Here is a 24485-nt window from a genome sequence, read left to right on the forward strand (position 1 = left end):
AAATTATTGTATTTCTTCACAATAAATAAGAAGAATCTATTCCTGTCAAATTTTTATCAATATATGATTAGAGCCTGGATTAGAGATTCCGATTATTGTTACTTAAGTAGTTTATAGATAAGATTTTTAAGTTTATTTATCTGTAAGTCATATTCAATGAAGATAAACGAAAAAAATCTATGCGCGTTTGCGGTTTCTGCTACTCCAATCGACAAAGAAGGATATTTAAATAAAAGAGGGGAAGTGAACAAAAATTTCCAAAAAAGGTATTTTGTTTTGAAAGGAAACTTATTATTTTATTTTGATAAAAAAGGTGATAAGGAACCAGTTGGTGTTATTATTTTAGAAGGTTGTTCTATAGGTAAGTAATTAAGTGAATAATATTAATTCAATGTGATTATAATGGAACGTTTTTAGAACTAGCAGAAGATGACGCTCAGTATAGCTTCAAAATAGAATTTCATGGGCTTAACAATCGAAGTTATATCTTGGGAGCCGAATCCCAAGAATCTATGGAACAATGGATGAAAGCCATAGCTTGTGCTGGTTATGATTATATGAAATTAATGGTAACTGAGCTACAAAGACAGTTGGATGATGTAGAAGGTAAGTTCGTTTATATTTATAAAACAATTTTTTTCTAATTAAATATTATAATTGGTTCTGCTTTTTAATGTTGCCCGAGGAAATGTTTTTAATTGGTTTTCTTATCATATTTTATAAAAAATTGATAAAAATATATTTAGTTGTATATTATCTTCCGAGATATCACAATTTTTATTGTTTCAATTGTCGTATGATGTATTAAAATAGCGTTTAAATCAAAATGGAAAATCAAATTGTCAGTTATGAAAGTGGTAAAAGTACTTTTTACGTGAATTTAGAGACGCCTATGCCGATTACACCTACACAGTCTACAGGTTCACCTGTTCCACCACCTAGGACGAGACATAATCCTTTTAATAGACCTGATAATCCCCATCAACGATCACATAGTCTAAGATCCAGTAATTCAGCCGCTAGTAAGTATTGAATTAACTTGATTGGGATTATAGGTTAAGTTTTTTTATTAGATTTTAATTAATAAATTTTCTATTTTTATAGTTTTTTTTATGAATATTTTCATTGTTATCCAATTGAGTTAAAGAAAAACTTTGATAGTGGAAATATTTTCTGATGTTTAGGTCGAATGGGGGATTCAAGGTATCCAGATGCAAGTTTAGCAAATGGTACTTCAAAATTTACAATAACATTTCGGGAATTGCACAATTCTCACGGAAGACCAATTTTAAAGGATTATAATTATTGGAAATATCAACAAAAAGAAAAACACGATAACTGTGTAGATAACCTTATAAGTTTTTAACAGCATTATTGTTAGTTATACAACGACATTTTTATAACAGCACAAGTGCTAAATATAAACTGATTTCTTACCAAAGTCGTGCTTCTAATATGATTAAAGATTAAATTTATAAAGTTGCTTGACATTCCGATAGTCGCTAGCCTAAAAGTCACTATGGATCTGTGAGATCCACCATTCTAAACCAATTTATTGATAAAAATTATCAATGAGTTCGTCTTAGAAAAACATATGATGAGTTTATTAATATATTTATTGAGTAATAAATATGGTTACTTATATAAAAAATATTAAATGCCGGAACATAAAAAAATCGTTTACTTTTTGGAATAGTTATCCCAGATTTAATTGGATCGGGAAAATTTCTTGGAAACGATACAGAAATGGCTAAGAACTAAAACTAAGCCTTATTATTTCTCACTCACTTCTGAGACACATCTATCAGTGCATACAAAGTCTATTGACTTTAGTTAAGAAGCAAGTACTACAAAGCTTGCTTTGGTTGGTGATCCGGGAAAATTTCTTGAATCCGGACCGTGCATCTCTCTTATAGATCCTTGACTAGTTCATTCTCAAGTTGCTTCAGAAAAAGTCGACGAGGTGGCAATGTATTTCCATTTTCTAAATGGACAAACTGAGATTTTATTTCTGCAATGGACATTTCTCCTTCTTTAACTGGCGCTATGGTCTTTTGAGAATCAGGGTCTCCTCAACAATTCTTTCTATGCCTCCAACGTCGAGTCCATGGCTGGATCAGGTTCAAAGCCTTCTAACCAGCGAAGGAGCGGGTATCGATCAGATTTTGTCAATGATGTCTACACCTACTTTATGGTGGTTTTTTGTTACAATTTCTGGCTTTTGGAGATAGTCGATGAACAATATTCCATACTCATCCCAAAATACCGAAGCCATAACCTTCCCTGACTGTTATCATTGATTTAACAATCTATCTTTTAAACCTTTATTTTTTTATGAATCGATTTATTAGGTTGCGATTCGAATCGATTTAAAAATCGATCTTTTTTGGAAATAATCGCCATCCCTACTGTGAAACAATTGAAATGAGTTTTTCATTTTTACTTCTGCATACTGCATTTAGGCAGATATCACCAGCAACCAATACAGATAAAAATATTTGTCTCAATTAATGCTCCATAAGTTTGTTGGAAAATAAAATAAAAATATACAGTTGTGTCTTTATTTCTTTCCTAGTTGCCTTTTATAGTGTTGTAAACGGGGTTTATAATAAATAAAGTAAATTTTGGTTAATACATGTAATAAATAAAAGAATAAATAACAAATTTATAAATATTGTACAAAAAAATATTATTTGAATAGGTATTTATTGTGATTTATCGAGAAATCATCATCGATTTTTTGAAAATATTGTTGGTCTTTCCAGTGCGATAGATCTATAGATGGCAACGATTCACACGATGTTAGTGGATTACTGAAATAAAAAAATATATAATCTATAATGTAAATAGAGGAAACCAAAAGTAATAAATATATTTTTCTGTTTGAAAAACTATTTTTTTGATTCTTCAATTATATCCTAACAAAATGTATATAAAACTGGTATCAAAACAAAAAAAAAGTATATCTTTAATTCTTTAATGCGGCCCTGTTTACATGTGTGAATGTAACTAAAACATTTTTTAATTACTTGATAAATATACTTTTCTGTTTTAAAAACAGGTTTTTTTTGTTTTTTTTTGATTATATTTTATCAAAATGTGAACAAAATTAAAATAAACAAATCAAGAAAAAAAGAAGTTTTATTTTTAAAAATTCGATATTTCGGTAATTCCTTAATACGGTCCCAATACGGTACCTATGATCATGGAACGTTGACAATCACAGAACTCATTTTTCTTCTTGTATACCATGAAGGTTAGTAACGACGCCACTGGCGTAAAAAGAAGATCTATGCTTATGGCCATTTTGTTATTTGTTTTTTTTATTTCTGAAAATAATTGTCTATTTTTCAAATAATTTAGAATGTTTAGATAATAAACAAATGAATGTTGTGTATTTTATTCAATATAAAATGGTGCCTTTTATAAATTATTCATAGTGAAAGCGGAAAATTGTGAAAATCTTCTATGGAATACTAAATTGAAAACGAGACAGAACTTGGGTAAGTCAAATAAAAAATATATACAAATTCAATTTAATCATTTGAATTAGTTTGATCGTAAATAAAATGTTTATTAATAATCTAGTAAACAAAAAATCTATATTTACTTACTGCTCGAAAAGATGTTATAAAATCAACTTAGAAAATATGAGACAACACTACTGATTCGAATTCAAAAATCAATTTTTCAATATGAACCTAGTCTTGAAAAGTTTCTATTATAACTGCATCATCAGGTAACCTGGCCTCTGGTACGAAAAATTTCAAGTTCAGATGACAGATCTTTTATGTTGTTGCCATGTTGTATTTTATTCTCAGTTGTTATTATAAAAGGATATCGTAATTAAATCAAAAACAAGAAATTCTAAGATAATTATCAAATTTTTACAATAAATTTTGCAACATTGAAGGCTGCCAACGTTTATAATGTAATTTCCCCACGAGTCATGATTTCAGTAACTTTTTGGATATTCGGATTTAGTTCGATGCCCGCAACTGTCACTACCAATGCTACACGGTTGCCAACGTTTGGAATTTAGCTTCCTTTGATAATTCAACAGTGAATTCGAAGACACTTTGTTCAGATTTAGTTCTATGACTACAATTGTCATTACCATTACTGCACGGTTGCCAACGTTTTCATTATAGTTTTCCCAGATATTCGAAAATGATTTCAGTAACACTTTAGATATTCAGATTTAATTTGAAGGATACAGTTGTCACTACCAATTACAGACAGTGGTCAACGTTCGGAATGTAGTATCAACTTTGACACTATGTTTAGATTTAGTTCTATGACAGCAAATGTCACTATCAAGACCACAGGGATACCAACGTTTGGAATGTAATTGCCTCATATAAACGAGCAATGATTTCAACTACACTTTTACTACATTTATATCTTATTCAGTGGTTGAACTTTTCATTCATTCATGATTTAAATGCGGGGTTCCAATTAATATAAAGATTATAAGATATTCAAGGTTATGTATAAAATAATAGCGTTTTTTTGTATTCTTTTGAAGTTATGTATGAAATAACAACGTTTTTAGCTTCTTTTGAGGCTATTATCAAAATTTTTGTGTTTTTAAAACTATATAACAATTCTTACTTGTCAATTTATGATATGAACGCAATTAAACCCAAATTATGGCAATTCGAAGTGGTTTCATCAATAATATGACAATTTACATTAAAATCTTGAAAATGATGCAACATAACCTCGAATATTGCTAAAAATCGCGTTTTAGGTTAGAAGTAGATAATTCCAGGAACAATAATGATAAATTATTTTGTTTTTAGTCCTCTGTGATTTTTTGAAAATGTTTTAGTAAATTTTTAAAATTTTATTACTCTGTACTAACCTTGGAGATATTTTTTCAAATCCTCTTGGTTGCATGTTAACGATGTGATGTCCGTTATCGCACAACAATTTCGAAATACTGGATTTTCTAATTTCCTGTAGTTGCGGCAACGTAAATCCAAGAGGTCCGTTGTTTTCAAACCAAAATCTGTCCCCTACCCTAGTTCGGTAAAATTGTTCGATAATAATATTTAAGAAAGTGGGACCGACCAGAGCATCTTTCAAATTTTTTTCCAAAGATCCCCCAACAATCAAATCAATATCATCCGGATGTTCGTACAGTTGGGACAATTTCAAAATGTTCTAGAATAAATAAAATGAATCGAAATTTTTAATTAATAAAAATTTTGTAGCACGTTGCATTCAAGCGAAAAAAGTATATTAAGGGTCCAAATTTCATAAAAATAATAGTGTTCAAATCTTATTAAAATATGTTTTGTAACCTAAAAATTTCTATCGGAGTATTTCGAATTATAGTGAATTTTGGCAACGTAGCATTTAAATTTAATTTTCGTTAGTCATTGTCTATATTTGAATTTTGTATTTCCCGCACTTTATTTAACGGTTCAATATTGGTAGAATGAGTTACGGCGGTGCCAAGTTTCATATTTTTTAACAAACAATCAAGTCCTGAAATTTTTAATTATGCGAAAACGAAATAATTTATTTTTTTTCTACACTAGGAAAATATTTTAAATTTCCATCATGCACTATATTCCAATAATAGATGAGAATATAAACTCAAAATATGTAACATAAAAGTATGAGTTTATACTACGAGGAAGTACCTGGCCTGACTTAGAGATGGCGGTAGTTGCTTCATAAACACTGTATTAGAAAGTATACAATTATAACAACAATAATAAATTATTTTTGAATAAATTTCGAATGAGATTGAGTACCACCCAGCAAAGATGGCCTAACTGTGGATGACGTCATTTTTTGTACTACATAAACTACTTGAATCGCGTCTAATTGTGTCACTCCCTCTATTTATTTCATTATTTTCATTTCCCACGTTATTTTTTGCTTGAATTTGTTTGTTAGCTTCTAGGATTGGCAACCATAGATCAATAAAAAATAAACAGATCGTTGCATGGGCGCGACTTGAACCTGGGACTTGATCATGTGGGTTCTCACTCTAGCTACTACGCCACAGAGACAAAAAAATTATTTTTAGGCTCTCAAACGAACGCCCGTTAGCAGAAAAATAATGTTTGTGGTTACCTCTTGACTTATGGTGTCTAATAGATCTTCGAAAGTATTAGCTCTGGGTTTCTTCCAGAGTTGCCTATAGTCATTATAAGATCCCAACCCGTGATCTCTATTTCTCTGAATATCGGTGGCTCGTAAATCGATACCAAATGTTTCATTATCTTCTCTAAATAAAAACTGAGTTATCTATAAAAAAAAAACGATTAATTTTAAGGTTTTAACACAAAATTTGATTCGAACTAACCTCACTATCATGAAATTGGTCGGATGCGGATTGAGGTTGCGATGTGAGCCCACGAAGTAGATCATCGAAAGTATTATTGCTTTCGATGACATATGGACGTCTCAAGACATCTGTGAAACGCATGAAAGATTGGGAATATCTTTCTTCGGTCACTAAACTTGGAATTAAATAAAAAAAAAGCGGATAACAAAATTTAAAATTATAGTCTATTTCAATGTACAACTTACTCAAGTTTACCAGCAATCAATGTATGGAAATTTCTCAATGCCGCCGTCGAATGTTCATTCAAAACAGTTGGATCTACGTTTTCATTATAATCGTTAACAAAACCTTCCGTTTTCCAAATAAGTCCGTGAGCAAGTGCCCTTTCGACCCCAATGAAATACGGTAACCATTCATAATACGTAATGTACTGATGTTCAGCTATACAAATTTTCCTAGCTTCTTGGAATGTAGTTTCGTCGTCCCAATGGGGGTTAAGTTCGGATAGTTTATCGGCTATTCTGTTATGTTCTCTCAGGAGGATTACATGGAGAAGAGCTAGTTGAGGATTTTGATTGATTCGAGAGTCACCTATAAATAATTATGGATTTTATAATGTAACGGAATTAGGATTTGATTTTCGAATTTCTCCATAACCACCGTAACCGGAGGGGGCAGCTTTAGCATCGTCATTCGTGCGGGCTATTTAGCCCCGAAGTCTCAGTGTGCAATTTCTCGTGGAAGATTTTGTTCGAAGGTTACGTGACGCTCTAAGTAAAGATTTTATTCGATCATGGGTGCGAAGGTTCCGAGCAACAAGTCCAGCAGAAAACAACCCACGACCGGGTCCTAGTAGGACGTCAGTCCGTTCCAAAAACTTCAGTACACGAAATATTAAAGAAGGACAATGATGCAGCTCAGTGAACACTATCTTTTGTAGTGATGAAGCCCTAAAAGACAAAACTCTCGCTTGAAACATCAACAGCCACTTCACAGTCCCAAGTGACGGTGTGGTGTGCGTTGTCTAGCAAGGGAATAATTGGACCCTATTTGTTTGAGAAAACATCCTGCCTTCATGTCACAGACATGGTTACACACTGCTAGGAAGACCATGGCGCAGCTTCGTGATTTCTTCCCTAGCAAATTGATAAGCCGTTTCGGTGGCATCCCTCGGTCACCCAGGTCCCTGGATCTTACCTCCATGGACTTTTTTCTGTGGAGGTATCTCAAAGGTAGAGTTTAGAAACAAGCCCGGCGATAATCTCTGAATTGAAAGAATAGGTTAGGCAGAACTTACCTGCGAAGTAACAAGCGTCTTTAGGTTTGTTCAGTCGACAAGTACCTGATGCGTTGGAGGCTCTTGGCGGCCATTGATTACCTTTTCTAGTATCATAACGTAGTCTACCACCTTTGAATTCTCTCAATTGATGATTTGTTTCATCATCGTTACCGTATACGAGCGATAAATCTAAGAAGTGGTTCACTGAAGTTAGCTACAAACTCAAAATTATTTATCAATTGGTCATCTACAGATATAATTGAATGATTTCGATTTATTTGCTTTTCGGGCATTTGAAATTGTCTATAAATCGAGATTTTGCGGTTATTTTCAATCATTCCGACATTTTAGGATAATAAATTGAAATAAATTATTTACATTTATTGTAACTGATTTGAGAATAATTTTTGTCACACTTCCGGCTTATTATTATAATTAAAACAAGTTAATTTGGTGTTTTCGAAGACGTAGAATCCATTTATCGAGATCCTGGTTTTCAAAAACTAGTACTTCCGGTTTTAATTAGATTGGAGTTCTTCTAACTTAAACTAACCATTTTATGTAGACATTATATATACTTCAGCTTAGTTTAGGTTATGTTAAGATGGCAGACATCACAGTTGACGTATAAGATGGCGGACAAGATAGTTGACATTCAATTTGGTGGACACAACAATTAACATGTAAAATGACGCACACAACAGTTGATATCCAAGATGAGGGCCACAACAATTGACATCAAAGATGGCAGATACGACAGTTGACGTCCAAGATGACGACAAGACAGTTGACATACTAGATGGCGGAAACAATAGTTGACGTCCAATATGACGGAAAAGACAGTTGCCATCCTAGATGCCAGACAAGACAGTTGATATACTAGATGGCGGACACAACAGTTGACATCCAAGATGTAGGAAACAACGGTTGACGTCCAATATGACAGACAAGACAGTTGACATACTAGATGGCTGACATAACAGTTGACATCCAAGATGGCGGACACAACAGTTGACGTATAAGATGGCGGACAAGACAGTTGACATTTAAGATGGTGGTTGCTTTGCATGTAACAGAGAAAAACTGCAGCGCCTACTGAATGGAGATTTGTACGTTACCTGTTCAGCTGGAGAATTTCCTTTAACACAATTTCTATCCCTGTTAGTGATTGTTCTATCGAAACTCATGCATTTAACGTTATCATTTAGATGTGCCGGATCGTTGGGAGGTAAACGCATTGGGAAACAATGTTCAGGCATATCAGCCAATTCCAAAAGTTGACCATCTTCGGAACAACATCTCGTTTTGTAATGTTCTACAATCAAACAATAATACTAACCAATCATTTGCTCAAATGCTTCTTATACGTACGTGTTTGAGTACTTCCTGCAGTCATACTTAGATCGTGCGTTATTATTTGTCCGTACTGCATGGCGTTTAAAGTAAATATGGGATCTTCGATTGGAACATCGGGGTACAATAAAAGGCTAACTGATCGTGCCAGAGGTAGTTCTTTACCGGTTTTAGACAAAACGGGATCCTGAATACCTGTTGAATGGAATTAAGTTATGTATTTTGTATTTGAAAATTACATTCGTGCAAACGTTATTTTAATATCTAGATTTGTTTCTGTCCTTCATTTTGTGTAACCATCAGCTTAACGCCTCGCACTACAACATCGTTTATTATTGACAAGTTTTTAACAGTTTTCTAATCAATTATCATCATCACATTACCCAAAGATTTCTGTCACATCACAGACTCAAAAGAGGAGCTTAATCGGCGTGTTTTCCCGGATATAGCGCAATAGTTCAATAGCTATAATTAGCTGGATGAACGATCATTCCAGAGGAACTCAATGCGAACATTCAGAATTTTCTTCCGGGACATTTGGTTTCCTTTAAACCAGTCGATACTGTTATGAACCAGGACAACGTAGTCAACTATCACAAGGAGTTTTTAAATTCACTGGAATTGCCTGGATAAACACCTCAGAATTTTCAGTTGAAAGTAGCATCAGTTGTCATCATCATTAATCAACCTCGACTGTGCAATGGAACAAGACTGGCTGTGAAAAAGGTGGTGAATAACGTCAACAATCATGAAAGGAAAACACGAAGGAGAAGTTGTATTGATCCCGCGTATTCCAACGGATTTTAAACGTTTACAATTTCCGGTACGTCTAGCCTTTGCGATAACCATAAATAAATCGCAAGGCAAGTAAGTAAAATCATGCGTAATTAATCGAAAATAATTTATAGGAATAATGATATTGAAATATAATTACCGTCCTCGTAATTTGCTGGTAACAATCTGTTATATGGAGTATTCGGTGTACCCCAAATCGGATTACGTAAATTATTACAAGAACCATCATAAGATCGGTAGTTTGTATCTGGACAGGTATCAGGAACAGTACCGCATCCCGGTTGAATAATTTCTTGGTTTGATGAAGTTTTCAGAAAACGTGCTTCAGAATATGACGTTGGAAAATGGTTGCTGAAATATACGATTGAATTTCTACTATTTTACGAAAAAAAATATATTTACTCACCCGTTAATTGTACTAGAACCGACGGTTTTGTACGGTTTGTAACCGAATACGTCTTGAAAAATTTCACTTTTGTAATAATCGTTTTGCGCAGTCGCGGCGAATACGTTTACAATGAAAGATAATATGTAAACAGTATACATGATATCTGTAAATAGAAATATTATTGAATACTTTGTACACGAAGTTTTTGCTAATTAATGTAAGCATTCAGCGACTGTAGATGACTTCCAACCGTCATGTTGGAAAGTCTCCCCGAGATGCAACTAGAAGTTTAGCGAAATGAATGACCTGTATATGAGTTGGCATTTTCAAGTTCAAGAAAATTAGCAACGGGAACAAGAGACGATATACCAATTTCCTGGCTTGGTGCGAAGCTGGAAAGCGTCTTACTTGAATGTTCAGAAACGGAATCACCAAAGAAAAACTGTCTCTAAATAATAACCAAACCGTGGGACTTGTCTCAGGATGACGCATCAAAACTAAGCTGTAGAAGTATGTGGGATCGAAACACCACACGGGAAAAGAGCCGAAATATCATTGAATGGTCTACGGACGGATCTGAGGTGGCAGACAGAACTGGACTACGAATATACGTGCTCAGAATCAAACAATCTAAATGCCTGAGGATTACACCAAGCATTTTTCAAATACAAATCTATGCAATCGAAAAATGTGTCCAGTTCAATCTAATCCTGTTCGATAGCTAAGCAGTTATTAGAGCTTTAAGATCCAATGTAATAAAATTCAAACTCGTTTGGAACAGACAAGCCCTTCATGGTACCTGAAATCTTCTGTGGTATCAACTACGACGTTAGCAAAAGCATTGAAAAAAAAGGTTGGTAGGAGGAAAACCAGTTATTGGGAGAACCTACAGAGACCTGCTGAGACAAGTAAAGACTCTTATGGGAAACTATAACCAGAGTAGATCTGCTGAGCTTTATCGAGGCACTATCGCCTCAACAAACACCCGAAGACACTAGACCTAGCAGATATAGCGGCGTGCAGATGTTGCGCAGAGGACGGAACCTCTATCCACATTCTCTCCACCTGGGAGCGTATGAAATAGAAGACTAAGATCTCTGACTCACTGGAATAGGGGTACACAAAAGATCCTTTGGGTTGCAGTGTATTTGATACCCCAAGATCTATCTACATATACAAGAAAAATGAAAAAATTTTTAGTTCATCAAGTTTGTGGAGCAAATTTTCATTGATAAAGCCAAGCACCCTTGTTTGAAATAGTGGTTGATGTTAGTAAACAGATTATTTCAAACAGATGGCATATTTAGAAAAAGTTGAGGAGGTCGTTCCCAAAAACTATTACCACACATTACCACACATGAACAAGTTGAAAAGCTTAGAAACGAGACACCAGATGAGAAAGACTTGATGGTTAGGTTTACAAGTATTTTCAGATTATTTAGAATCCCATTGGCTATCGAAAAAACGCCTTTACACACGAATTGCATACAACATTTTTTCTACTAGCCATAATTTTATGAAAATACAAAAGTTTAATGGTAATTTTCCTTATATTTATCAATATTGTGAACATTTTAATCAAGATTAGAACAAATTAACAAAACAACAGACAAATTTGTGTTATTAAATGTGTCAACTCTTCTTTTCGGGATATATGAATGCCACTTAAAAATAATTATTACTACATAAGTAGAAAAATAAAAAAAAATTGCATCAGAGCGACTTGAACCTGGGACCTTCCGCCTATTAGCCTCGTACTCTAGCCGCTAGACTACGGAGACCTTAATATCACGTTTTTTTACGCACTAGTGCGTAAAGTAAAGTTTTACACACTCGAAAGTGAGTATTAAGTACGTAATTTACACACGGTAGTAGAAAAAAATATTTAATTATTACAGATATTACCAAAATGTGCTGTTTTATTAATTGAACTTACATAAATTTATCATCCAATTATTTCCATATATTTTATCCTCCAATTAATCCATCAATAGTCTCGTTTCAACTCCAATCAATCTTCTTGCCACTCACTTCAAATCACAACTACTAATTGTATCGAATCTACCCTCTATTCATCAAGTTTGGAGTGAAAGAGAAAGTACTAATTGATCTTAGAGCAAATATACTTCTACGAATATGTAACATTTTAAACATTCACATAAACCTTGAATGACTTGGAACAATTTTTTTAAAATAGAATGCACATCAAAGTTGAAAATGATCGAATTTGTTTCTCATTTGAAACAGGACCGAATTCATGGTATAGAATACAAGTTCAAAAACTTATTGGGGCTAAAATCGACCCGGTGTCCACTTGAGGTAATCAAAATCAGCTAGAACTCGTTAAAATATAATATATCAGCTTCAAATTATTTAATAAACTTCTTTCTCGATTTAGTTGTGGCGAAATTTTCAATTATCTCATCCAAATTCTGTAACAACTCATTTTCAATGCACAGTCTTGTCAATGACATTGTAGAGCGATCTACATTTTTTATTCTCTTTAAAACTGAGAACGATCTTTCTGTTTCACAATTCTGCAATTCTGGCGGTGTGCAGTCTTGCATAAAGGTAAATTCGTCCCCAATGTTATCGACTTAGAGAGTACCAGATGAATTGCTACAATCTCCTCGATATATCTATCAGCCGTTAGACCTCTTCTTTCGCGAACACGGTCGCCTTTACGAATGAACACAAGTCGGTACGTCTCCAATAGAAATTCCACCCCAGACCATCTCCATTAGCACTCTGCTCTTCAAAGCACCAATCTGCAAATCGCTCTCTTGGTCTTCGGTACATTTACTACCATGGGGACATATTCTGGTCTCATCTGAGAACAGAATAGATCCTCGTTGTTCCAACCTTTAATGCAGATGATGCTGTTCCAAAATCGAGCGCGCTTTCCGACCAATCGCGGATGTTTTAGGGTCAGGTTACTTTCCAGCAGTCTTCGTCATATCCAATTGTCCAGTAGTTAGTCATTTAAGGTAGTTCACCTAGGAAAATCGGAATATCTAGCTATAAAGTCGTTTGAACTTGTTCATTTGAAATCCTAAAACTTCTCTTAAAACTCACATATAATTCGATGTAATCAACTTTAAAAATCGTGGGTCAAAAGTCAAAAAAATCGATTTTTTTGCACATTTTTTGCAAATAACTCGTTTCCTATGGGTTTTTCGCTATTTGTATTTACTATCAATATTGTAAAGCATTAGATTCTCTACAACTTTTGTTGTAAAATTTTTTCATACGGTGAGTCGTTTCTGAGATAGGGGTCAGATTATTTTCCAGCAGTCTTCGTCATATCCAATTGTCTAGTAGTCCAGTCATTTGAAGTAGTTCATCTAGGAAAATCTAGATACTCAGCTATAAAATCGTTTAAACTTGTTCATTTGATATCCCAAAACTCCTCTCGTAACTCACATATAATTCGATATGAGCAAACTTTAAAAATCGGGAGTCAAAAGTTGAAAAAATCGATTTTTTGTACATTTTTTGCAAATAACTCGTTTCCTATGGGTTTTTCGCTATTTGTATTTACTATCAATATTGTAAAGCATTAAATTCTCTACAACTTTTGTTGTAAAAATTTTTTCATACGGTGAGTCGTTTCTGAGATAGGGGTCAGATTATTTTCCAGCAGTCTTCGTCATATCCAATTGTCTAGTAGTCCAGTCATTTGAAGTAGTTCATCTAGGAAAATCTAGATACTCAGCTATAAAATCGTTTAAACTTGTTCATTTGATATCCCAAAACTCCTCTCGTAACTCACATATAATTCGATATGAGCAAACTTTAAAAATCGGGAGTCAAAAGTTGAAAAAATCGATTTTTTGCACATTTTTTGCAAATAACTCGTTTCCTATGGGTTTTTCGCTATTTGTATTTACTATCAATATTGTAAAGCATTAAATTCTCTACAACTTTTGTTGTAAAAATTTTTTCATACGGTGAGTCGTTTCTGAGATAGGGGTCAGATTATTTTCCAGCAGTGTTCTTCATATCCAATTGTCTAGTTGTCCAGTCATTTGAGGTAGTTCATCTAGGAAAATTTAGATACTCAGCTATAAAATCGCTTAAAATTGTTTATTTGACATCCTAAAACTTCTCTTAAAACTCACATATAATTCGATGTAAGCAATTTTAAAAATCGTAGGTCAAAAGTCAAAAAAATCGATTTTTTTGCAAATTTTTTGCAAATAACTCGTTTCCTATGGGTTTTTCGCTATTTGTATTTACTATCAATATTGTAAAGCATTAAATTCTCTACAACTTTTGTTGTAAAAATTTTTTCATACGGTGAGTCGTTTCTGAGATAGAGGGCGGTTAAAATCCCGTTTGAAATCAACTGATAGTCCCGATCAAAATAATAATAATTTGGATGAACTTGCAGCAACATTTGAAGAAGAAAACTGTCCAGTTCAGCGGGAAGACGACGACGATGAAGAAGAAGAAAATTCAAATTAGAACTCATTGTCCTTATAATTATTTTTTATTTGTTTTTTTTTATTTTAACAATTACAAATGTATCGAATGAAATTTTTTAATAAATATTAATAACTTTTTTATTTATTCCCTATTATTTTTTATTTATTCAAGAATAATTACTATAAAAAAGATTTTAATCATAATATGATTGAAATTTTTTCTCTACGATTTTGAAGCTACAAGGACAGGTAAGTGCTATTAAATGAATTTAAACTTGATTTAGAATAAATAATTGAGCAAAAAATATTTAAATATAATGTAATTGTTGATAAAAAATGAGATTTATTTATAATTAGATATTTAGCAATAAACTTTATAAGAGATTATTTTGATCGGAACTACCCTTTATCTCAGAAACGACTCACCGTACGAAAAAATTTTGATAACAAAAGTTATAGAGAATTCAACGCTCTACAATATTGATAATATACACAAATAGCGAAAAACCCATAGGAAACGAGTTATTTGCAAAAAATGTACAAAAAATCGATTTTTTCAACTTTTGACTCCCGATTTTTAAAGTTGTTTACATCGAATTATATGTGAGTTTTGGGAGGAGTTTCAGGATGTCAAGTAAACAAGTTTAAGCGACTTTATAGCTGAGTATCTAGATTTTCCTAGATGAACTACCTCAAATGACTGGACTACTAGACAAATGGATATGACGAAGACTGCTGGAAAATAATCTGACCTCTATCTCAGAAACGACTCACCGTATGAAAAAATTTTTATAACAAAAGTTGTAGAGAATTCAACGCTCTACAATATTGATAATATACACAAATAGCGAAAAACCCATAGGAAACGAGTTATTTGCAAAAAATGTACAAAAAATCGATTTTTTCAACTTTTGACTCCCGATTTTTAAAGTTTGCTCATATCGAATTATATGTGAGTTACGAGAGGAGTTTTGGGATATCAAATGAACAAGTTTAAACGACTTTATAGCTGAGTATCTAGATTTTCCTAGATGAACTACGTCAAATGACTGGACTACTAGACAAATGGATATGATGGAAAATAATGGAAATGCTGGAAAATAATCTGACCTCTATCTCAGAAACGACTCACCGTATGAAAAAATTTTTATAACAAAACTTGTAGAGAATTCAACGCTCTACAATATTGATAATATACACAAATAGCGAAAAACCCATAGGAAACGAGTTATTTGCAAAAAATGTACAAAAAATCGATTTTTTCAACTTTTGACTCCCGATTTTTAAAGTTTGCTCATATCGAATTATATGTGAGTTACGAGAGGAGTTTTGGGATATCAAATGAACAAGTTTAAACGATTTTATAGCTGGGTATCTCGATTTTCCGAAATCTACTTAAAATGACTGGACTATAGCAACGGCTCTCTGACCAAGTCTATTTTCGATTAAAGCTTATATTGTTATTTTTTGTGTTACAGTCCTGTGTAAGTATGTTACGACACAGCAATTTTAATTACATAAAAAACTACCTAATTAATTTAGGTTACTGAATATACGCAACGCAATACACATAAACGCAATTTACGTAATAAATTTATTAGACGTAAATGTTTATATGTCTCATTTTAAACGTGTATAAACGGTCTCAATAACGATCTAAGGTGTGTTCTGCGAGGCGCGTCAAACGGAGTCTATGATACCGAGATATCAAAGCTTACCCTCCAGTCATGATAAATCACCGTTCAAATCATAACGGTCATAAATTGCGCGAATTATATAGAAAACTAATAAATTCGAGGTCGAAATAAATAGGTTAATAATTTTGGTAACCCTAATTGAACCTACTGAATATTCATGTCGTAATTTTGGAATTGTTAAAAATTAATTGTCTTCACTTATACGGTGACTAGATTGTGTGCGAGAGTGATGAAATTTTCATCTGAATCGACATTGAATAAGAATTAAAACATTTTATTGATAGTTGGGAGTATGAAAATCAAAAAAGAATATTTAGTGTGAGTTTGGATTAGTAATTAGTTGATAGATGATCTACCTGATCCAAGATGATAATTCCAAAAGCTTCTTGTCTGTTTACTTATGAAAAGAACGTTTAAATACTTCGAGCAGCGAAATATTAGATGAAAAATGAAAATATTAAAGGATTGTGCCGATTTCAGTGGCGTCTCATTGTTAAAGTAATTAAAGCGGAAGTTTCTTATTAAATGTGGCGTTATAAAATTTGTCTATGGCGATAAAGTAGTAAAATAGTTGAATTCTTACAATAAGGAGCAAAAAATTTGTAAAAGTAGAAAAAACATGGAAGTATTATGCCGTTTTCAGTGGCGTCCTCGTGTTAAAGTAATTAAAGCGGAAGTTTCTTATTAAATGTGGCGTTATAAAATTTGTCTATGGCGATAAAGTAGTAAAATAGTTGAATTCTTACAATAAGGAGCAAAAAATTTGTAAAAGTAGAAAAAACATGGAAGTATTATGCCGTTTTCAGTGGCGTCCTCGTGTTAAAGTAATTAAAGCAGAAGTTTCTTATTAAATGTGGCGTTATAAAATTTGTCTATGGCGATAAAGTAGTAAAATAGTTGAATTCTTACAATAAGGAGCAAAAAATTTGTAAAAGTAGAAAAAACATGGAAGTATTATGCCGTTTTCAGTGGCGTCCTCGTGTTAAAGTAATTAAAGCAGAAGTTTCTTATTAAATGTGGCGTTATAAAATTTGTCTATGGCGATAAAGTAGTAAAATAGTTGAATTCTTACAATAAGGAGCAAAAAATTTGTAAAACTAGAAAAAACATGGAAGTATTATGCCGTTTTCAGTGGCGTCCTCGTGTTAAAGTAATTAAAGCGGAAGTTTCTTATTAAATGTGGCGTTATAAAATTTGTCTATGGCGATAAAGTAGTAAAATAGTTGAATTCTTACAATAAGGAGCAAAAAATTTGTAAAACTAGAAAAAACATGGAAGTATTATGCCGTTTTCAGTGGCGTCCTCGTGTTAAAGTAATTAAAGCGGAAGTTTCTTATTAAATGTGGCGTTATAAAATTTGTCTATGGCGATAAAGTAGTAAAATAGTTGAATTCTTACAATAAGGAGCAAAAAATTTGTAAAACTAGAAAAAACATGGAAGTATTATGCCGTTTTCAGTGGCGTCCTCGTGTTAAAGTAATTAAAGCAGAAGTTTCTTATTAAATGTGGCGTTATAAAATTTGTCTATGGCGATAAAGTAGTAAAATAGTTGAATTCTTACAATAAGGAGCAAAAAATTTGTAAAACTAGAAAAAACATGGAAGTATTATGCCGTTTTCAGTGGCGTCCTCGTGTTAAAGTAATTAAAGCGGAAGTTTCTTATTAAATGTGGCGTTATAAAATTTGTCTATGGCGATAAAGTAGTAAAATAGTTGAATTCTTACAATAAGGAGCAAAAAATTTGTAAAAGTAGAAAAAACATGGAAGTATTATGCCGTTTTCAGTGGCGTCCTCGTGTTAAAGTAATTAAAGCAGAAGTTTCTTATTAAATGTGGCGTTATAAAATTTGTCTATGGCGATAAAGTAGTAAAATAGTTGAATTCTTACAATAAGGAGCAAAAAATTTGTAAAACTAGAAAAAACATGGAAGTATTATGCCGTTTTCAGTGGCGTCCTCGTGTTAAAGTAATTAAAGCGGAAGTTTCTTATTAAATGTGGCGTTATAAAATTTGTCTATGGCGATAAAGTAGTAAAATAGTTGAATTCTTACAATAAGGAGCAAAAAATTTGTAAAACTAGAAAAAACATGGAAGTATTATGCCGTTTTCAGTGGCGTCCTCGTGTTAAAGTAATTAAAGCGGAAGTTTCTTATTAAATGTGGCGTTATAAAATTTGTCTATGGCGATAAAGTAGTAAAATAGTTGAATTCTTACAATAAGGAACAAAAAATTTGTAAAACTAGAAAAAACATGGAAGTATTATGCCGTTTTCAGTGGCGTCCTCGTGTTAAAGTAATTAAAGCGGAAGAGTGAAATAGTTGAATCCTAGAAAGGAGCAAAAAAATTGATAAAAGTAGAAAAAATTTGAAAGGATTGTGCCGTAATTCAGTGGCGTCCCATTGTTAAAGCAATTAAAGCGTAAGTTTCTTATTAAATGTGGCGATATCAAATTTGTGTATGGTGACAAGGTAGTAAAGTAGTTAAATTCTTACGAAAAGGAGCATTGTGTCATGACGTCGTCTTTTTCTCAATATAAAGTCATTTTTTTCGTCATATGACTAAAGGAAATCATGTCCCGGTGAATTAAAAATCACCTGTTGATGTCCCAGCCCTACGTCCTTCTATAGATATAATAATCATGTTAGTTTTGCAACTAAAACTGTAATAATTCTTGGTGTTTGATTTAATTCTAGAAGTCTTCATAATATTTCTTCTTCTTCAGTACAAAAATTAGATATTAACGGGCATCAAGTGAAGTCTTACTATATTTTAAATCAATAAAAATAATAAAAAACATAAAATTTTTACAATAAAATCTGATTAATTCAGAGTAAAAACTAATAGATTGTCATTATAGATCATAAATGAAGTAAAAATTCGAATTTAGTGTTTTATTTTCCTCAATCCCAGCCAGCAACCGTCTTCCACTGCAATCAGAGCTGGATTTTTTGCCAGTTTTAGAGGTACGCACGTTTTCCCAATAGGCACCAATTCGAATTTAATCAAAAGCGTATAAAAGAAAATTTTCGTTTCCAATATTGCAAGTCTGGACGCGATACAACCTCTGGGACCAGATCCGAAAGGCAGATAACTGTAAGGCCTTATTTTATGTTTATTCTCGTCGTTGAATCTTTCGGGGTCGAAACGTTCGGGGTTCGGGAAATATTCTGGATCTCGGTGTATACCGAATACTGGAAATACAACAACGGTTCCTTGTTTTAAATCAATCGGACGTTCTTCCGAAGTTGACGGCTGGATGGTATAGGGTTTGGTGCAAATTCTTTCTGCTCCAGCTTGAGAAGGCCATTTTCGAAGGGTTTCTGCAATGAATTAATCATTTATCAATTATTAATATTGTTAAATGGCCTGATTTGTTCCCAAAGTTTTTAATTTCAAGTGGCAACTATAAATTATTCAATAATTTAATTCATTATTAATATAAAATTATTTTTTCATGTTTTTCATAAGTATTATTTCTCCTTTTTTTATAAATTTCTATAATGATTGCGATTTTTCTCTATTATTTTCATGATTTTTCAAAATTGCCATAATTTTTGTTGATTTTACTTATCTTTTCATGGTTTTCATGAATTTTCGATAATTTTGTTATAATTTCTATAAATGTCTCAATATTTTCATGTTCCTATGATTTTGTTAAATTTTACTAAAATTTTTTATAGTTTATAGTTTTCTAAAATCCTTCCAAAATTAATATTTTTTTTCATTATTTCTGAAAATTTTTTTTCATAATTTTGAAAATCCTCATTTCTCGAATTCTACATAATTTTCACGTTTTTCCTTTTCATGATGATGAATTTTCCGTGATATTTTAGAATTCTCATTATTTTCTTAAAATTTTCAAAATTATTTGTAAGTTAATTCAAAATTATTATAATTTTCCAAAATAAAAGTAAACGTTTCATAAATTTTACCGAAATCTTCATAATTTCTTCATATATTTCCAATAATTTACATATATTCTCGAAATTTTCATAATTTTTATACATTTTTCATACATTTTCTTTAATTTCCATGCATTTTATATAATTCACATGCATGTTTCTTAGCAAATTTCCCATAGTTTCCACAAAATTCTCATAAATTTTCCAAAATTTACGTGTTTACATAATTTTCATAATTTTTTCATAATTTTTTCCAAAGTCCTCTATTATTTTCATACATTTTTCATTATTTCCAGAAATTTTCAAAAAATTTCTTAATATTGACATAATTTTCGTAAGTTTTCCTTAACTATCATAACTTTCCCATAATTTTCAAAATCTAATCAATTTTTTTAATTTCCTGTTTTCCATAGTCTGTTCAAAGTTTCCATGAATTTTCCATAAATTGCATCATGTTTCTATCACTTCCATAAGTTTTTCTCAATTTTTCAAAAATTTCTAAAGTTGTTTATAATTTCTTCCTTTTTTTTCAAAATTTTCATATTAATATATCAATTTTTACAGATGTTTCAATAATTTTTGAAAAATTATCATAACTTTCCAATAAATATTCATTTTTGCAAAAAAATTTCATATTTCTATAATTTTCATAAATTTTTCGTAATTGTTTCAGAATTTTCGTACATTTTTTATAATTTTCTCATAATGTTCATGCATTTCCTAATAATTTCACATGTATCTTTAATTTTCATAATTTTTTTTCCAAAATATCTATTTTCAAAAATTGTCATAGTGTTATAAATCTGCAAAATAACACGTTGCCGTATCTACAATGTTTTCATTTGTATACTAACTTAAATTTATTATTAAATTTTGACTCATCAAAAGATAATTTTATAAAAACTTGCTTCTTATTCACATAACAAAAAATTGTCGACGTAGATGTCTTTTTACCTGAAACGACCATATCTAAATATTTCATTCGAACAAGAGCTTCATACGTAACATTTCTATTACATTTTTCATCTGTATCTTCAATTTCTGCTCTCAGTTTATTTTGAATATCCTGATTTACAGCTAATTCATGCGCCATGAAGCACATCAGCGTAGATACCGATTCAAATCCAGCAAAAAAGAATAGAAAAGCTTGGGAAGTTATATCTTCGTTGGTGATATCAGTAAGAACATTTCCTTTATCTGAAAAAAAAAATCTTAACGTGTATTTTCAATTTTTTAAATTCAACTGGCGCAGTGAACAGGATACTGTCTGGCGAAATCCCTTCTGTGTGGTAAAAACCTATATTTTGGTAAAGAAACTGACTTAAATTGATTTTGTTTTCAAAAAAGTGAAATGGTTTGAATTTGAGTCAAAACTTTGGACAAAAAAGTGATAGTAACCTGTACATTCCTGAGGTCCTAGTAAGCTGAAAAACTGAGCAATCAAGGAGGACATTTACCCAAAGGTATCAATACCAAATGGATTTGGCTTAATGGCTAACAGATGGGAAATTTGACAGTTATTAGAGCAAAGAAAACGCCATTAAACTTACTCGTTGTTTCATCTTCTATCACAGCCAAACCAATTTCGTCTGAAGTAGTTTCCTCTTCAATGTTAACCCCGTGTCTAGTTTGCAATAGTAGATGTATCATATCCTGTCTAACAAGATTTTTTTCTTCTCTTTCCTTTATTGTACAATCAACAAGGCTTCTGAAAAACCTTTCTTCGTCTTCATCGGCCAATTTAATATTGAGTAACTGAAAAAAGAATAGAAAAGAAAGAAAATGCGTAACAAAGGGCGCAACTTTATAACATACTTTGAATAATCTCGGTGCTAATAGAAACCCCAAGAATCTGATCAGTTTGGAAAACTTTGAAAGATCGGTGACGCGGCTAACCATTTCATAAAATATATCATCTTGATTTTCTAACGAATCAACGGATATTCCGAACGCAACAGTTGCTATAATATCTGAACAAATTCGACCTGAAACGTCTTTAAATTGAACAGGCACCACGTCCAACTTTTTTTTTAAGAAATATTTGGTGAAATTATCCGAGCATTCTTTTATTAGATGAAACATTCCTTTCAATTTGCTAGAGGTGAACGTCGGGCTTATCGTCGAACGCATATTTTTCCATCGTTCACCTGAAAATAGTGGAAAGTAAATTTGTTGGAGGGATGCTTCAAACTAGAACTTTCAAGAATGGCCAGATCTAGACAATTATTGGGATGAGGACAAAAAAGACAGTGTCGAACTATTTGCATGGTTACATATTGATTTTTCCCCGTATATCATTCTATATATTATAACGAAAATTCAAATTAAATAATAAAAGTAAAATTATGAAATTGACAAAAATTTAGTAGAAGAATAAAGAGAAAAACAAAGAAGCGTAAATAGTAAAAAAATTACATTGAAATATGTGACAGACAATAAACAAAGAACAATCAATAATCGACATTAACAATCGATAAGAGTCTACAATAGACATTGGTAAACCGGAAATCGCCATTAGTTAATCTATACTGGAAAATATACATTGGATAATCGATTTATAAGAAAGTCTCAAGAATCCCAAAGCACTATGGCCATAACTTTGATTGTTGATTGCTGCTTGATGATCGTTGATTACTCGATTGTTTGATTACTTCTGAAGAATCGACATTGATCAGAATTTAGATCATCGACACTCGACAATAAATATTGGACAATCAACCGACACTAGGTAATAAACAATCGATAATTCACATCAACAATCGATAATCGACACTCGACAATAGACATTTGACAACCGGAAATCGCCAGTAGTCAATCGATAAACGACACTCGACAATAGACATTTGACAACCGGAAATCGCGATTAGTCAATCGATAAGTGAAAATAGACATTGGATAATCGTTTTATAAAAAACGACGAAAACAGAAGAATTAGAGAAAAGGTCTCAAGAATTTCGAAACACTGTGGCCATGATCTTAATTGTTGTTTGTTGATTGTTGATTATTCGATTGTTGGAATGTTTCTAAAGAATCAAAAATTTAACAATTGACACTTGACAGTGGACATTGGATAGTAGACTTATAAAAAACCACGAAAATATTTTGAAAAAATGTTGGATATAGAGAAGAAACAGCAAAAAGTCTTAAGGATTCTATTCTGTGACCATCACGTTGTTTGTTGGTTGATGATTGTTGAGTGTTTGGGTATTTAAACAATCGAGAATCAAAATTTGCCAACCGATAGAATAGAACAAAATCGAGAATCTACAATCGATAATCGACCACCAACAATCGAAAAGTTATAAAAGATGACAACAACATTTCGAAATAACAAAGTATCCCAAAATACAGTTTATTGAACAAAAAAAAACGGTTTTTTCTTTCTTGTGAGAACGTTTCTCCGTTAAGATCCATTATTTTGATTGTACTTTTTTTTTTGAGGTAAAATGAATGACCCAAGCTTCATCTATAATGTCCTTTGGCTTATTAAATTGTTTTTCCACGTAAAAATATTGGAAATAGTATTCTTTTATAAGTAATCAAATCTATCTGTGAAATTTAGGTAAAATTTTGACCTCAGAAACATTAACAAAACTTTTAAGTAAATTTTGTAATATTAAATTAAAAACATTCAGTATGGGAATAATCAAGGGCTTTAACTTGAAAATCACTTCAAAAAAAGATTCACCTTTTAATAAAAATAAACTTTTGCCAAACAACGGATCGGTATCCTCTGGAATGTAAGTTCTTCTTGCACTGAAATATTCAAAATCCTTCACCGTTATCTGCTTTATTAATTCAGGATCCCTTATATTTAACGCTGGTGCATTGAATTGATACAAACCACTATATCTGAAAACAAACAAGTCCTGGCCTGGTAAAAATATCAATAATATCTGGCGAAGAAAATGGTACACATTTATTAAATTACTGTTACATATTATTTTGGTGATCCTAGCAAGGATAATGGCAAGAATTTATGAAATTATTTATTTTTACCTGTTTCCTGGAAATTCATCGTAGAAACTTTTGACCATATCCGCCACACTTTGACGTTTCAAAAATACTAACCAAGATGTTACAAAACAATTCCACAAACCTTTTTGTTTCACGCCTTTCTGTCTCCAAAAAGTTAGAGGCGCAATAAGACAACAGTAAATCCAAATTAGGAATATAATTGACGAAAGTATAAAAAATAACATTGTCGCGTTTTTTCAAATAACTTTGTTTCTAATAAATTCTTCGCTAGAATGTTTAAACTTCGTTCATTTCTGTTGTTGACGTTGTACGCATCAATTGCAATTTATAAAAATAGCTCCTTAATTTGTAGTCTGCGGT

At 32.0% G+C, this 24485-nt stretch overlaps 3 protein-coding genes across 3 annotated transcripts in view; 1 reads left to right on the forward strand and 2 right to left on the reverse strand.

The window, feature by feature from the left end:
* Nucleotides 1-40: 40 nt before the first annotated feature.
* Nucleotides 41-3135, forward strand: LOC130448422 (sesquipedalian-1-like). Its single transcript, XM_056785796.1, has 4 exons — nt 41-361; nt 418-606; nt 885-1022; nt 1185-3135. Exons 1-4 carry the CDS (start codon nt 157-159, stop codon nt 1364-1366), a joined length of 714 nt encoding a protein of 237 aa, XP_056641774.1. The 5' UTR covers nt 41-156; the 3' UTR covers nt 1367-3135.
* On the reverse strand, nt 1518-10481 carry LOC130447858 (peroxidase-like). The gene is made up of 10 exons (XM_056784896.1): nt 10141-10481; nt 9874-10085; nt 8958-9134; nt 8705-8901; nt 7605-7800; nt 6553-6898; nt 6326-6482; nt 6094-6267; nt 4868-5169; nt 1518-1542 (listed from the first exon to the last, which is right to left on the reverse strand). The coding sequence occupies exons 1-10, from the start codon at nt 10278-10280 to the stop codon at nt 1518-1520; spliced, it is 1926 nt and encodes a 641-aa protein (XP_056640874.1). The 5' UTR covers nt 10281-10481.
* An 8467-nt stretch (nt 10482-18948) lies between these two features.
* Nucleotides 18949-24485, reverse strand: part of LOC130447859 (uncharacterized) — a 29382-nt gene continuing 23845 nt past the window's right edge. The window contains exons 11-16 of the mRNA XM_056784897.1: nt 24147-24352; nt 23836-23999; nt 21963-22294; nt 21698-21902; nt 21102-21344; nt 18949-19565 (exon numbers count right to left, since the gene is read on the reverse strand). Of these exons, the coding sequence (XP_056640875.1) occupies nt 19129-19565; nt 21102-21344; nt 21698-21902; nt 21963-22294; nt 23836-23999; nt 24147-24352 (1587 nt within the window). The 3' untranslated portion in view covers nt 18949-19128. The remainder of the gene's footprint in view (nt 19566-21101; nt 21345-21697; nt 21903-21962; nt 22295-23835; nt 24000-24146; nt 24353-24485) is intronic.

This window comes from Diorhabda sublineata, chromosome 8 (genome assembly GCF_026230105.1).
Source record: "Diorhabda sublineata isolate icDioSubl1.1 chromosome 8, icDioSubl1.1, whole genome shotgun sequence".
Lineage (NCBI taxonomy): Eukaryota > Metazoa > Arthropoda > Insecta > Coleoptera > Chrysomelidae > Diorhabda > Diorhabda sublineata.

Excerpts from the sequence above, each read along its gene's own strand:
- LOC130448422 (XM_056785796.1), top strand. The coding sequence starts at position 157 with ATGAAGATAAACGAAAAAAATCTATGCGCGTTTGCGGTTTCTGCTACT. Across the intron at positions 362-417 it reads TTTAGAAGGTTGTTCTATAG|AACTAGCAGAAGATGACGCT; the intron begins GTAAGTAATTAA and ends GAACGTTTTTAG. Across the intron at positions 607-884 it reads ACAGTTGGATGATGTAGAAG|AGACGCCTATGCCGATTACA; the intron begins GTAAGTTCGTTT and ends ACGTGAATTTAG.
- LOC130447858 (XM_056784896.1), bottom strand. The coding sequence starts at position 10,280 with ATGTATACTGTTTACATATTATCTTTCATTGTAAACGTATTCGCCGCG. Across the intron at positions 9,135-9,873 it reads ACCAGCAAATTACGAGGACG|GTATTCAGGATCCCGTTTTG; the intron begins GTAATTATATTT and ends TCCATTCAACAG. Across the intron at positions 1,543-4,867 it reads TTTGAAAAAATATCTCCAAG|AATGGTGGATCTCACAGATC; the intron begins GTTAGTACAGAG and ends AAATTGGTTTAG.